This window comes from Hyperolius riggenbachi, chromosome 7, assembly GCF_040937935.1.
Source record: "Hyperolius riggenbachi isolate aHypRig1 chromosome 7, aHypRig1.pri, whole genome shotgun sequence".
NCBI classification, from domain to species: domain Eukaryota; kingdom Metazoa; phylum Chordata; class Amphibia; order Anura; family Hyperoliidae; genus Hyperolius; species Hyperolius riggenbachi.
In genome coordinates this window covers 91,911,265-91,926,934 of record NC_090652.1, presented here as the reverse complement: position 1 = coordinate 91,926,934, position 15,670 = coordinate 91,911,265, and the positions used below count along the sequence as shown (strand labels likewise).

At 43.3% G+C, this 15,670-nt stretch overlaps 1 protein-coding gene across 6 annotated transcripts in view; it reads left to right on the top strand.

Annotated features, from left to right (window-relative positions):
* RAB26 (RAB26, member RAS oncogene family) overlaps positions 1–10,367 on the top strand; it is a 704,373-nt gene extending 694,006 nt beyond the window's left edge. For all 6 annotated transcript variants that reach the window (XM_068244332.1, XM_068244331.1, XM_068244330.1 and 3 more), the window contains 2 exons: positions 7,903–7,979; positions 9,928–10,367. In XM_068244332.1, the coding sequence (XP_068100433.1) occupies positions 7,903–7,979; positions 9,928–10,030 (180 nt within the window). In that variant the 3' untranslated portion in view covers positions 10,031–10,367. The remainder of the gene's footprint in view (positions 1–7,902; positions 7,980–9,927) is intronic.
* The last annotated feature ends 5,303 nt before the right edge of the window (positions 10,368–15,670 follow it).

Sequence of the window (15,670 nt, the reverse complement as noted above, 5' to 3'; positions counted from 1 at the left end):
GGAGAGCGCTTGTGTATATATACTGGGTGCTGGTCATTTCTCTGGTGTCTGGCGTTGCGATCACTACGTGGTAGCACTCAGACCTTGTCAGTATCTGTGATATTATCTGTGTTATTATCTAGACCAGTTCCTGGGTGTTGATGATCAAGGACCTCACACCTCAGTCTAGGGAAAACTGTATATTATCTATGTTATTATTTAGACCAGTTCCTGGGTGTTGATGACCAGGGACCTCACACCTCAGACTAGGAATTAGCTTTACCATCTAGTTATACTCAGACCAGTTCCAGGGTGTAGATGATCAAGGAGCTCACACCCAAGACTAGGCATTGTTGATTATTTGTTATGACCTTCTGCTTTCCTGACTACTCTTCTGATCTCTGATTAGGTACTTCGCTATATCTGATACTCTGTTGCCAAACTCTGCTTGTCTTAAGATTCCGCATCTGTCTCCTGTCTCTGTCCCTGATCTGTCTGTCTGTTGCCGACCCGGCTTGCCCGACCTCGTGAGCTATCTCCTCAGTCAAGAGATAGCTTGACAGACCTGTGGGTGACATCCTTCCTTGGTGTCACTCACACTCTGTCCTTCCTACTCCTAGCCTGACCCCTCCCTCGGGAGAGTCTCAGGCTTGCGGAAGGAACGTGTTACTGTGCAGTACTCCTTACTGCTGTGCACCTGCTCCTCAGGTGCAGTCCTCAAAGTATTACTGTTGCACCAAACACTCTTATTACCCAGGTGTCCAGAGGTTAGAGATATATCTGATTATCGGTGATACTGCAGATCATCAATAATCGGGTATATATCTGTATTCTCGGTGATACTGCAGATCACCGGTAATCAGACCCTCTTTGTGTTACACCGATCGTTACAGAACGCCAGACCAAAAATGCAAATGGACGCACACACCGACCGTCTGGGCGCACTTACCACTTCGGTGGATACCATCAACCAAGTGCTGGGTAATCACTGGGCGTTAATTGACGCTTTGTCCGGGTTTTTACAAACCCTCCAGACGGCTGTGGATGACGTGCGATCTCCTCCTAGCACAGACATACGTATGCCTGTACCTGAAAAATTTTCTGGTCACAGATCTGATTTCCGAAATTTTAGGAGTAGAGTGTTATCATACTTTGAGTTGAGACCTAGATCTTCAGGAACTATGGCCCAAAGGGTCACATTTATTGAGACTTTGTTATCAGGCGATTCTCAGACCTGGGCGTACAGTCTACCCACTGGAGACTTAGCCCTAACCTCTGTAGATGATTTTTTTAAAGCCATGGCAATAATTTACGACAATCCAGACATTGCCTCGACTTCTGAGCGGAAGCTCAAGTTGTTACGTCAAGGCAAGAGTCCGGTCGAGGAGTATGCTGCTGAATTCAGAAGGTGGTCAGTATCAGCCAGGTGGGGCACCTTTGCCCTGTTAGATTGTTTCTTATCAGGGTTGTCAGATGAGGTCTCTGATCTTATGTTAAGTCAGCCTGAACCTAAGACCATTGATGAGGCCATTTCATCGGCCATCAGGATCGACCGTAGGCTACGCTATCAGAGACAGATCCGGGGTAGAAACCATGTAAGGATGGTGTCCTACGCTGCACCTCCTGTGACTCCACCTCCTCCCGTTTCACCTCCACCCGAGCCAATGCAGATTGGCCGGTCAAAGTTGTCTCAAGTGGAGCGGAGACGCAGGATTTCAGAGCAGTTATGTCTTTAGTGTGCAGAAGGGGGGTCATAGAGTACAGAATTGCCCTAAGAAATCGGGAAACGCTACTGCCTAGGAGTAGTTGGGGGTAATACCCTAGGCGTAAAACTTTTACCCCTAGATGATAAAAGGTTGCTTCTTCCTTGTACGATAGAAGCAGTAAAGTGTTGTACCGTGTTAGCCATGAGTAAAAGCAAGAAGTTTTGAATCAGGATGATACCATTTATTGGCTAACTTAGAGATGGATAAACAGTGAGCTTTCGACTTATAAAAAGCCTTCGTCGGACTGGTTCCTGACCAAAACTGAAAAACACAGCTTATATACACTGACATACAGAGGAGAAACATTCTTTAGCAAACATAAATGTAATTAGATGCCTTAACTGTTACTGAGGAGGCTTTCCCAGGCATCCTATCTAAACTGATAAGATCAATAGAATCCTCAACATGACATAAAGCAGACTCTGGTGATGGGGAGACATCGTAAATTCCGAATTCAAATGGTGACTGGCCTGGTTACATGCACCATTAATTCTAAGCTTAAGAGAATTGTGGCATTTAAAGCCAGCACCTGAAAGCAAATAAAATGAATAGTGACAGTGAATTCCATCTTACACAGCATATGGCACAAAAATGAATGAAAAGATAGAAAAATTTAAATTAAAAGAATTGTGGCATTTAAAACCCATCGTACCAGCACAAGAAGTTAGAGTCCTTGTTTAAACCATCTTCTACAGTTTTGAACCAATGTATAAACTTAGTTTCTTGTGTTAGTCTCATGTTTCCCGATTTGAAGCCACCCATTAATACAGTGACGCGATATATATAAATATACTGATCTCCCAATACCAACACACTTTTGTTTACCTGGACACAGTTTAAGCGATTTTCGCGTCACTGTATTAATGGGTGGCTTCAAATCGGGAAACATGAGACTAACACAAGAAACTAAGTTTATACATTGGTTCAAAACTGTAGAAGATGGTTTAAACAAGGACTCTAACTCCTTGTGCTAGTACGATGGGTTTTAAATGCCACAATTCTTTTAATTTAAATTTTTCTATCTTTTCATTCATTTTTATGCCATATGCTGTGTAAGATGGAATTCACTGTCACTATTCATTTTATTTGCTTTCAGGTGCTGGCTTTAAATGCCACAATTCTCTTAAGCTTAGAATTAATGGTGCATGTAACCAGGCCAGTCACCATTTGAATTCGGAATTTACGATGTCTCCCCATCACCAGAGTCTGCTTTATGTCATGTTGAGGATTCTATTGATCTTATCAGTTTAGATAGGATGCCTGGGAAAGCCTCCTCAGTAACAGTTAAGGCATCTAATTACATTTATGTTTGCTAAAGAATGTTTCTCCTCTGTATGTCAGTGTATATAAGCTGTGTTTTTCAGTTTTGGTCAGGAACCAGTCCGACGAAGGCTTTTTATAAGTCGAAAGCTCACTGTTTATCCATCTCTAAGTTAGCCAATAAATGGTATCATCCTGATTCAAAACTTCTTCCTTGTACGATTACATGGGAAGATAAATCTGAAGTCACTGAGGCCTTCGTTGATTCGGGCTCAGCGGCTAATTTTATGGATTACGAATTTGCTAAGAAATTGGGTATTCCGCTCACCCCGGTAACACTACCTATCCAAGTTACAGCAGTGGATGATTCCCCCCTGCAACGTAACCGTCCTCTGTCTCAGACACCAGAGGTGGGAGTCACTATAGGGGTGCTGCATAGGGAGAAGTTGAATTTTTTTGTGTTACACATGACAACCTCCACTATCATCCTTGGCATGCCTTGGTTACACCTTCACTCCCCTCAGATTAATTGGGCCACTGGTCAGCTAACAAGCTGGTCAGCCCATTGCTTTCATCATTGTTTAGTGAGGGTGACCTTGGGTCAGACCAGGATTCATGTGGAGGGAGTACCGGAACAATATTCTGAATTTTCAGATGTGTTTTGTCCCAAAGCTGCAGATAAACTACCTCCACATCGCCCTTTCCATTGCCCCATCGATCCCCGATCTGGTTGTATGCCCCCTAGAGGTCATCTCTACAATTTGTCTGGGCCGGAAAAAGTGGCCATGCGAGAGTACATCCGTGAAAACTTAGCTAAGGGTTTCATTCGCCCTTCCCGGTCGCCTGCCGGAGCAGGTTTCTTTTTTGTAAAGAAAAAAGACGGAGGCCTTCGGCCATGCATTGATTACCGGGGCCTGAATAAAATTACAGTAAAAAATTGCTATCCATTGCCTTTGATAGACGATTTATTCACTCAGGTCACCAATGCTAAGATTTTCTCGAAATTGGATTTGCGGGGTGCATACAACCTGGTGCGGATCAGAGAGGGCGATGAGTGGAAGACGGCCTTTAACACACCCGATGGGCATTACGAGTACCTGGTGATGCCCTTCGGGTTGTGTAACGCCCCGGCCGTCTTTCAGGAACTCATTAATGAAGTATTCAGGGAGGTGTTGGGTAAATTTGTCCTGGTATATCTGGATGATATACTAATCTTCTCAGATAACCTCTCTGAGCACAGGGCTCATGTCAAATTTGTGCTGCAAAAGTTAAGACAGAACATGCTTTATGCTAAATTGGAGAAATGCATTTTTGAGGTAACATCTGTCACTTTTCTGGGGTACATAATTTCCACCTCGGGCCTTTCTATGGATCCTGCCAAATTCTCTGCTGTCCTGGAATGGCCTCAGCCAGTGGGACTAAAATCTCTCCAGAGATTTTTAGGATTCATTAATTACTATAGAAGGTTCATAAAGGGGTACTCCACAGTCATAGCACCCCTCACCAGTCTCACAAAGAAAGGGGCAGATACCAACCACTGGTCCCCCGAAGCTCTGGCTGCTTTCTCCACTTTGAAAGAATTGTTTTGCTCTGTACCCATTTTGAGACACATCGACACCTCCTATCCCTTTATTGTGGAGGTGGACGCCTCGGAGGTCAGGGTAGGGGCTGTGCTGTCTCAGCGTTCTGGGTTGCAGGGAAGATTACACCCGTGTGCCTATTTCTCTCGTAGGTTTTCACCAGCAGAGAAAAACTACGATATAGGCAACAGGGAGCTCCTAGCTATTAAATTGGCCTTCGAAGAATGGCGTCATTGGCTAGAAGGAGCAGAACATACGATTACCATTTACACTGATCACAAAAAATTGGAATACATTGAGGGGGCTAAGAGATTGAGTCCCTATCAGGCTCGGTGGTCACTGTTTTTCTCGAGATTCAGATTTGTAATTACACTCCGGGTAGTAAAAACATTAAAGCGGATGTTTTGTCCAGATGCTTTGAGCCAGAGACAGCACAGCCCTCAGACCCAGAGACTATGATCCCACAGAGAGTAGTGTTGGCAGCCACAGAGACCTGGAAAAACTGGATGGAGACTTTAAGTCCCTTCCAGCAGGATGTCCCTGAAGGAAAGCCTGAAGGGGTGATGTTTGTACCACTGCCATTTCGTCTCCAGATATTGCAGATGTTCCACTCCCACAAAAATGCTGGACATCCTGGGGCCACCAGAACACAGGATCTTGTTGCTAGGTGTGCTTGGTGGCCTTCGTTGGCAACTGACTGCAAGGAGTATGTTAGAGAGTGTGCAGTATGTGCAAAAAGCAAACCCTCCCGTCTGGCACCTGTGGGAACGTTGCAGCCTTTGCCCACCCCGAGTACACCATGGACCCATTTGTCCATGGATTTTGTGGGTGAGCTTCTGAGGTCTGAGGGCATGTCGGTCATTTGGGTGGTAGTCGACCGTTTCAGTAAAATGGCCCATTTTGTGCCCCTGAAAGGACTCCCCTCGGCCCAGGAGTTGGCCGATCTTTTCATCATCCACATTTTCCGGCTACATGGCATTCCGGAAAACATTGTGTCAGATCGGGGAGTCCAATTTGTTTCTAAATTTTGGAGGGCATTTTGTCATCAAATGGGCATGGAACGGTCATTTTCGTCGGGCTACCACCCACAGACCAATGGTCAGACTGAGAGAATTAATGAGTCATTGGAACAGTTTCTAAGGTGTTATGTTGCGGATGCGCAAAATGATTGGGTCAAGTTCTTGCCGTTTGCAGAATTTGCGCACAATAATTTGAAAAGCTCTTCCTCTGGATTTTCTCCGTTTCAGGTGGTAACTGGAAAGTTGCCTAATTTCTCCCCACTGCCAGTAGCTTCCACTCCGTTTCCAGCTTTGGAGGTTTGGCAAAAGTCATTTAAGAACATTTGGGGGATCGTGAAAAATAATTTGGAGAAGGCTTTTCAAAGTCAGAAAGGTCAAGCTGACAAGAAACGCTCCTTAGAGTGGAAGTTCCGGCCAGGAGACTTGGTCTGGCTGTCCACGCGTCATTTGACCCTGAAACAGCCCTCGCCCAAGTTAGGACCCAGATTTGTGGGCCCTTTTCCAGTGACCAGGAAGATCAACAATGTTACTTATGCCATTAATCTCCCTGCCAGCATGCGTGGTGTAAGATCCTTTCATGTGTCCCTGCTTAAGCCAGCAGTTCATGTAGGTTCCACTCCTCCTCCTCCTGTGATGGTAGATGACCAACCTGAGTACGAAGTAGAAAGGATTTTAGACTCACGTGTTGTACAGAACTCAGTGCAGTATCTAGTTCACTGGAAAGGGTAAGGTATTGAGGATAGAACATGGGTACCTGAGTGTCGCATGCTTGCGGATAAATTAAGGAGGGAGTTCCACGCTTTATATCCTGAGAAACCGGGTAGGAGCTGTCCGGAGTCCACTCCTCAGGAAGGGGGGGGGGGTACTGTGAGAAAACGCGGAAAAGCCGCCGCGAGTACTCAGAGTAAGGCGGCTGATTCCGCGTTCAACATGGCAGCTTGCGCGCATGGGCCTGCATCCACTAGCCTGACGGAGCGCGGAGAAACCGCCGCATGCCCAGTGAACAAGGCGGCAGATTCCGCGTCCGACGCGGCGGTTTGCACGCACGGGCCTACCACTAGCAGTATGGCTGAACGCGGGGAAACTGCCGTATGCTCTGACAGCGGTGCGGCTGGCCCCGTGTTCAAACCAGCAGATGCATTACAACACGTCTGGTGTGGCTGGGACTGATAGTCCACACAGGTTCAGAAGGACGCACGCGCGCGCTGAGAGGCAGAGCCTTTATGACAGTCAGAAGGGTGTCAGCTGATCTAGCCGATCAGCTGACAATTCTATCAGGTTTCATTGGTCCAGCACTTAGGGGAGGCGCTGGAGAGCGCTTGTGTATATATACTGGGTGCTGGTCATTTCTCTGGTGTCTGGCGTTGCGATCACTACGTGGTAGCACTCAGACCTTGTCAGTATCTGTGATATTATCTGTGATATTATCTGTGTTATTATCTAAACCAGTTCCTGGGTGTTGATGATCAAGGACCTCACACCTCAGTCTAGGGAAAACTGTATATTATCTATGTTATTATTTAGACCAGTTCCAGGGCGTTGATGACCAGGGACCTCACACCTCAGACTAGGAATTAGCTTTACCATCTAGTTATACTCAGACCAGTTCCAGGGTGTTGATGATCAAGGAGCTCACACCCAAGACTAGGCATTGTTGATTATTTGTTATGACCTTCTGCTTTCCTGACTACTCTTCTGATCTCTGATTAGGTACTTCGCTATATCTGATACTCTGTTGCCAAACTATGTTTGTCTTAGGATTCCGCATCTGTCTCCTGTCTCTGTCCCTGATCTGTCTGTCTGTTGCTGACCCGGCTTGCCCGACCTCGGGAGCTATCTCCTCAGTCAAGAGATAGCTCACAGACCTGTGGGTGACATCCTTCCTTGGTGTCACTCACACTCTGTCCTTCCTACTCCTAGCCTGACCCCTCCCTCAGGAGAGTCTCAGGCTTGCGGAAGGAACGTGTTACTGTGCAGTACTCCTTACTGCTGTGCACCTGCTCCTCAGGTGCAGTCCTCAAAGTATTACTGTTGCACCAAACACTCTTATTACCCAGGTGTCCAGAGGTTAGAGATATATCTGATTATCAGTGATACTGCAGATCATCAATAATCGGGTATATATCTGTATTCTCGGTGATACTGCAGATCACCGGTAATCAGACCCTCTCTGTGTTACACCGATCGTTACACCGTGTCAACATTTTCTTCTGGCCATAGTATTTTCATGAAATCTGATAAGTCTTCTCTGTGACTTCTGTACAGTCCAGTGCTCACATATATTGTTGTATCCCACAGGAATATGGAGTGCCCTTCATGGAGACCAGTGCCAAAAGTGGATTAAACGTGGACTTGGCGTTCATGGCCATTGCAAAGTAAGCTGATCTTTATTGCTTTAGAACCGATGCAGAAAGACAGTAAATGACAATATTTTCCACTCACTGTCTTCCTGTTACACTATATTAACATTTTTTAAACTTTTTGGATCCCAGTTCTAATTAAACAACCCAGCAACTCAGACCCAACACAAAATCTGCTTCCTCACAGATAGTATTTCTCACCATCATTTTCTCTTTGTATTAGGGGTTCCCAATAATTGATCTATGGATAGTGGCTGGATAGTGTACTGGTTAGGGGCTCCTGTCTCTGACACTGGCGAACTGCGTTCAAATTGCGGCTTTTCCTATTTCAGTAAGCAAGCACCTATTCAGTACGGAGTTCTTGGGCGAGACACCCTTACACTGCTTCTGCCTACTGAGTGTGCTCTAGTGGCCAGTAAGCATGTGATTGTTCCACTCCCTACCCAGGCAAATTAGTAAAAGGAGCAGTTTTTTAAAGCTGGTCATACATGCATCAAGTTTTACTGGCAAGTTCTGTCACCGTGTTTGAGGGAATCTGCCAGTTATCTGTAATGTAATTAGCCGCTTCGGTTGTAATTTTGATCAATTTGCAACAAAAATCAATTGAAATTACGATTGGACGATAAATGGCGGTTGATGGGAGGAGCAGCGTAGACCGACGGTCCACAGTGTTGCATTGGTTTCGAACAGTGTAACACTACTGTTGGATAGTTTTTCAATAGATTTAATGACATCACACTATGGAAGACTTAAAGTATTAGAGGGAGAGAATCAGCAGCAGGACAGCCAGATAATGTACAATGTTTAAATACACAGTTCTTATACCTATTCCGCAGAGACGTCTTAAAACATAACTTTTGATAAATTGTTTTAAAATCATTGAGCCTGCAAAATGAAATGAACTGTTCCAATAATGCAGGGGTCAGGAACCTTTTTGGCTGAGAGAGCCATAAACGCCACCTATTTTAAAATGTATTTCTGTGGAGCCATACAACATGTTTCAAACTGGGTCAGTGCGCATGTTGCCACGATGATGTGTATACAGTTGAGCTTCCGGGCAGCGGAAGTATCAGCTACGTCTTCAGCTTCTCTTGGGTTTCAGAAACATCAGCAATTTCCCCAAGAGCCAGACAGGAGAAATACCAAGTGACAGGCAGCCTATTGGGCCAATCAAAGTGCGGGGATCTCGTCCTACAAAGTCACTGACAAGGTCCAGGGTGGGACAATTGGAGCAGCTGTTAGTTTTGGGTGTGCCTACTTTGAAAATATTACTTGTGCTGCCACACTAAGCTGCGCTGACTGAGCAGTGTATCTTAGTGAAACAATCCTTACTGATTTGTATGTAAACCAGATGTAGCCATCAAAAGAGCCACATCTGGCTCCCGAGCCATAGGTTCCCTACCCTTGCCATAACGTAACTGGGAGAGGGGAAATAAATTCACAGAGCCCTGTGAGTGAGGCTATATAAATCCTTACACCGTAGGTAACCCCTTTCCCAGACTGTATCTTATCTAACCACACAACACCCCACCATACATCCCAACATGTTTCACCCCGTAAAAATAGTGGCTTCATCAGGAGTACTATAACAAAGTCCTATAGTGCTCAAAAGTTCTATACAGACATTATAAATACATTAGACATGGAAAACAAAAAACAGCAAGTCTGACATAGCCTCTAGGCTATTGTGACATGTTAGATAATGTACATTTTTTAAAAGGAAATAAATATATCAGTCTCCGTATCCCTCTCAGGTCAGTTTTCTTTTAAAGCACCAGAGCAGTAAGTGAAGAAAATCTCCCCAGTGGAGATGCAGAAGGCAAGTACATCCTGAAACAATTTATAGCCTTACCCCTACTCTATAACCATCAAAGATGGTTTAGCAGCAATTTCAAAATATGTAAATGTAGGTGTCCTACTTAACATCTGACTCAAACGTTCTTTTTGCCTTATCTTCCAACAGAGAGTTAAAGCACAGGTCCATGAAGCTTCCAAACGAGCCCAAATTTAAGCTTCATGACTACGTCAAGAAGGAGGTCAAAGGCTCTGGATGCTGCAAATCCTGATTCCAGGTTCAGCCTTTTCTTGGGAAAAGACCTATCACGATGACACCTGTACAAAGACTGATGAGAGCATTCAGCCGCTCCACAAGGGGTCGCTCAAGAGTCCACTCAGCACAGCCTCCCCCCCTTACCCAGTGGAAGAGCTTTCTGTCTGTGCATGTCTGTGTTCGTTATCTGTGAGGGTAGCAATCTGATGTGTTCAACAAAAGGACATCTAAATCGCGACAGCCAGACTGATACTGCACAGTTGGCCAATTAACTGTACATTTCTGATACAAAGGAGGAAGTTCAGGCATTATCGCACGGCAACATGCATTTATTATAAAAGGAACCATATCCACATGTGAGCATGCTAAGTTCTGTATAAAGTTTCTTAACAGCTGCACATTATGTGCAGAGCCATAGTTGTACATATCGGACTGTTCTGAGGACTCAGAGTGTGTCTGCAAGCACGAGAAACTCAGTGAATGTATTACCCTTGGGGAGACTGCCTCACACAATGCACTAATGTGATAATTCAGGGACCACAGATACTCTTACTTGTAAGGGTTTTTCTCCAGGAAGTCATCTTAAAGCACATCATCTACAATCAGCCACTAAAGGTTTGGGTGTCCTTTTGTCCACACATGCAGCTGTTGTACAATTGATGTGGCAATCTGCAGCTTCGACATTTGATGAGCAGCTTTTGAGCTTTGGGCATTTTGTATTTTGCTTTTTTTTTCAATTCGAGAAGCTGTGTTATGCCTTATAGTACATTGTAAATTGTGCCAGCTGAGTCTGAGGAGGATTTGTGTGTGTGTGTGTTTTGTTTGTACCAGTTGTATTAGTGGCAGAGGAAGCCATTTTGTAAGGCACTATCCGGTTATGAGTTATAAGTAAGCCCTGTCAAGATTTCTCTTGGAATCCAGCTTGAGTTGGGCAAACAATAACATGAGAACGGGCTGTTGGCCCACATTTACCATATTCAAAACTTTCATTTGATAACTGTAATTTCATGTGTGAGATTTTTAAGACAACAAAAAAGAAAGCCATTTGTTAAATATGGCCTTGAGTGCTGCCTCATACAGTAGTCACCTTCTATAGGAGACATGGGGCTGAGTCCAATTCACTTTTTTTCCTACGAGATAACTTTTCATCTTCTGTTTAAAATAACTTTTCAGCACTCTGCAAATAAAAACATACTACTAAAAGGTAGTTGAGAAAGTACGGTCACAATTATTCTGATTATTTTTTTGCTTGCATTTTAGTGATAAGGTGTGAACATGTCACCTAGGAAAAAAACTTAAGAGAAAAAAGTGAATTGAATCGGGCCCATAGGCCTATATACAATTAACTTTTTCTCTTAGGTGATATTTTTAAAACAAAAACAAAAACAAAAGTTTGCTTTCCTAAAACAGAAAGAATTTGCGATAATTCAGGTTGGAGTGAGCTTGAGATGTCTCCCAGAGCAACACTGCTGAATATATGCAAATTAACCATTGTACCCTTAGAAGCTAAACACACCTCCAGAACCGCTGGATATTTTTACAACTTGTTAAAATGCTTTTTAAACAACCAGCAAGCAAGAATATGCTCAAAATAATTATTATGATACTTTTTCACCTACTTTTTTGTATCTTTTCAAGTGCTGAACAATTATTTTAAAGAGAAGATGAACAATTATCTCCTAGGAGAAAACATTAATTGTATATGGGTCATAGGCCCTTATTCAAATAACTTTTTCTCCTGAGTTTTCTCCTAGCGGATCATTTTTCATCTTCTCTATACCTTTTCAGAACTTTGCAAATGAAAACGTAGGTGAAAAGGTACCTATCAAAATTAATTTGTGTATTTTCTCTATTGCTGGTGGATTAAAAGGCATTTTATTGAAAAGGGGGTTGATTCAGAGAGCCTTCTTATTTTTCACCTCAACTATAAAAAAAGCTACTGCAGGTCATAGATTCAAATAAGGAAAGATAAACCATAAGTTAAGTTAGTTAAAGAAAACCAGAGCTGGTATAAATAAAAGGTTTTGTACATACCTGGGGCTTCCTCCAGCCCCATACACAGGGACTGTTCCCACGCCGCCGTCTTCCCGCAGCTCCAATACCGGGTCCCTGCACTTCGGTCAGTCAGGCCAGTCTATGTAGGAGAAGTGCGCCCTCTACGTATCTGGAGAGATACGCAAACAGCACGTCAGACTGGCTCCGACTGACGGAAGTGCTGAGACCCGGTATCAGAGCTGTGGGAGCGATCCATGTGTATGGGGCTGGATGAAGCCCCAGGTATGTATAAAACATTTTATTTATACCATCTCTGGTACACTTTAAGGCAGCCTTTCTCAGCCGTGTCACACTGGAGGAACTCTGCAAATACTTTTTGGATTTCGAGGAATCCCAGCAAGTCATTTTTGAATCTCAAGAAACCTCTGGCATGGCCTTCAAAAGCTGGTATGGCTGTTTGTCACTACCCTCTATTACAGTGCCATGATTACCATGTCTCCTTATTCTAGTGTTTTTTATTATGTGCTCATTGTTATTCTGACACCCAATTAATGCTTCTTTTTACAGTATCCCCTATTATAATGTTCCCTCTATCATACCCCCCCCCCCCCCCAACCCCCATGATGGTGAAAAATGCCAAGGAACCCCTGCAGAGTACTCAAGGAACCCTGGGTGGGAAAACCTGCTTTAAGGTGAGATACATCATGAGTTAAAAAACAAGAGATAAATCAGGAGTTAAGTCATTTAAGGAGAGGTAATTTGTGAGTTAACAAGGAACGTGACATAATTCAACAGAAAAGCTTCCTCCATCAGCCCCAAGGTGTGAAAATATCACCTAGGAAAAAACTCACAAGAAAAAAAAAACAATTGAATAGTGGCCATTCATCTTTTTGTGAGTGATGGCTTCCTTTTTTAATGAATAATAATGAGGTGGTGTCCGTGTGAAAGTTCTCACACTTGCCCAAGGGTAGAAAGACAAGGCTCAATTCCTACAAAAAGTTGTTTGGGATGGTGTGGTAGAGGTTCAAGCCTACCTGCTTTACGCTACAATTACAGTGACAACCTGCGGTGCGCTGGACACTGATGCAATGTGATGCAATTATATTGTAATGGCACGTTCACATTGACACGTTAATAGTATGGTTCGAATCCCAGCCAGGGCACTATCTGCACGGAGTTTGTATGTTCTCCCTGTGTCTGTGTGGGTTTCCTTCGGACACTCCAATTTCCTCCCACATCCCAAAAACATACAGATAAGTTAATTCCCTCTAAATTGGCTCTAGACTAAGATACATACATAGACATATGACTATGGTAGGGATTAGATTGTGAGCTCCACTGAGGGACAGTTAAGTGACAAGACAATGTACTCTGTACAGCGCTGCGAAGGATGTCGGTACCATATAAATACTAAATAATAATTATATTGGAGTAACGAGATGCATGCAGTGCAGTACTGTCTGTTAACAGTTGCAGTGTACATACATTGTATGTGCTGTATGCATCACTCCGCACGCATAATGTGCAATGTGACTTTCCACCTTTTCCAGTTTTTACAGGCAACGCACCGCAACGTGTCATTGTAAACGCAGCTTTAAAGGGAAACCGAGGTGAGAGACATATGAAGGCTGCCATATTTATTTTCTTTTAAAAAATACCAGTTGCCTGGGAGTCATGCTGATCCTTTGCCTTTAAAGAGAATCTGTATTGTTAAAATCACACAAAAGTAAACATACCAGTGCGTTAGGGGACATCTCCTATTACTCTCTGTCACAATTTCGCCGCTCCCCGCCGCATTAAAAGTGGTTAAAAACAGTTTTAAAAAGTTTGTTTATAAACAAACAAAATGGCCACCAAAACAGGAAGTAGGTTGATGTACAGTATGTCCACACATAGAAAATACATCCATACACAAGCAGGCTGTATACAGCCTTCCTTTTGAATCTTAAGAGATCATTTGTGTGTTTCTTTCCCCCTGCATCTCTCATGCACAGAAGTTTCAGGCTGCTCTTTTCTTCCTGCAAACAGCTTTGCCCTTGTCTGTAATTATTCAGTATGTGAAAGCCCAGCCAGCTCAGAGGACGATTTATCCAGCTTGTAAAAGATAAGAGAGAAGAGAGAAGCTGCTCTAATCTAAATAACACACAGGCAGTGTGCATAGAGGGGCCTGGAAGGGGGAGTTCATAACAGAACCACAACACCGAAGAACTTGGCAGCCTTCCAGACACAGGCTGACAAGTCTGACAAGAGAGAGATAAGTTGATTTATTACAGAGACTGTGATAGTACAAAGTGCTGCAGTAAGCCAGAACACATTAGAATAGCTTTTGGAACTTGTAGGATGATAAAAAACAGGATGGAATTTATGTTACGGAGTCTCTTTAATACTTTTAGCCATAGACCCTGAACAAGCATGCAGCAGATCAGGTGTTTTTGTCAAAAATCTGACGATTAGCCACATGCTTGTTTCAGGTGTGAGTCAGAAACTTTTGATGCATGAAAGATCAGCAGGACGCCAGGCAACTGGTATTGTTTAAAAAGGAAATAAATATGGCATCTCTCAACTTGGGTTCCTTTTAAAGTTTGCTTTTTGGGGATGACTTACTCACTTTCTAGCCTTACAGATATGGACAGACAGGAGAGGAAAATAAATACAACTATTTTTGTTGTGTGAGAAACTAAAGATCTGTATCAGGACTATACTAAAACCCACGACCTATAAACCTTGTCGTATGTGTGTATGACAATTATTGACCACAAAATGAGAACAATCAGAATGCTTGCTCTAATTTTGCAACAATTGTGTTCCACTGTTTTTTTTATACATTTGCTCTGCTGTTTCCAAAATCTGTTATCTCACCAGCAGTGCTGGTAACCTAATGCTAGGTACACACTATGAGATTTTCTGCCAGAATTACTGTCAGATCGATTATTCCAACGTGTTCGATCTGATTTCCGATCGATTTCCAATCCTTTTCCGATCGATTTCCTATTGCAATGAACGGAAAACGGTCGGAAAATAATCGTATATCGATTGGAAATCAGATCGGACATGTTGGAAATAATCGAGCTGACAGTAAACCTGCCTGGAAATCTTATAGTGTGTACCCAGCATAACATATATACAGGCAAGTTTTTTTTAGTATCCCAGCTATTTAGATGATAATTACTGTACATGGAAGGGAAAGGCTACCTGCAAAACATGCACTGTTGTTTGGTTGTGAACAGGGGTTTTGGGAAACAAAGTGTTAGCATTTGTCATGCCAAATTCAAATCCAATTTTGCCTGTTTAAAATGTAGAGCAGAACTACTATCAGCATAGTTTATGTCTAAATATTAATGCCCTGCACTCCCTGTAGCATAAAACATAGAACATTGCAAAGTAATTTTTTGATGGTAAGGATTTCCCGTGATTGCACAGGAAGCTGCCAACTCAGGTGCATACTGAGAGAAAACTTCAGCTTTATACTGGAATGTTTCCCAGCATGCATCTGAGCTGGCAGTTCATGACCTCTCTCCCATATTTGCATTGCCACAAAACAGAAATTAGTTTGAGATGGTCAATAAATGCTACTTATTCTGACTTGTATCCAAATTTGACGCAGCCTGGAAAGGGCTAAGTGTATCCGAGGCAACATGGGACATGATGAGATAAACATGTG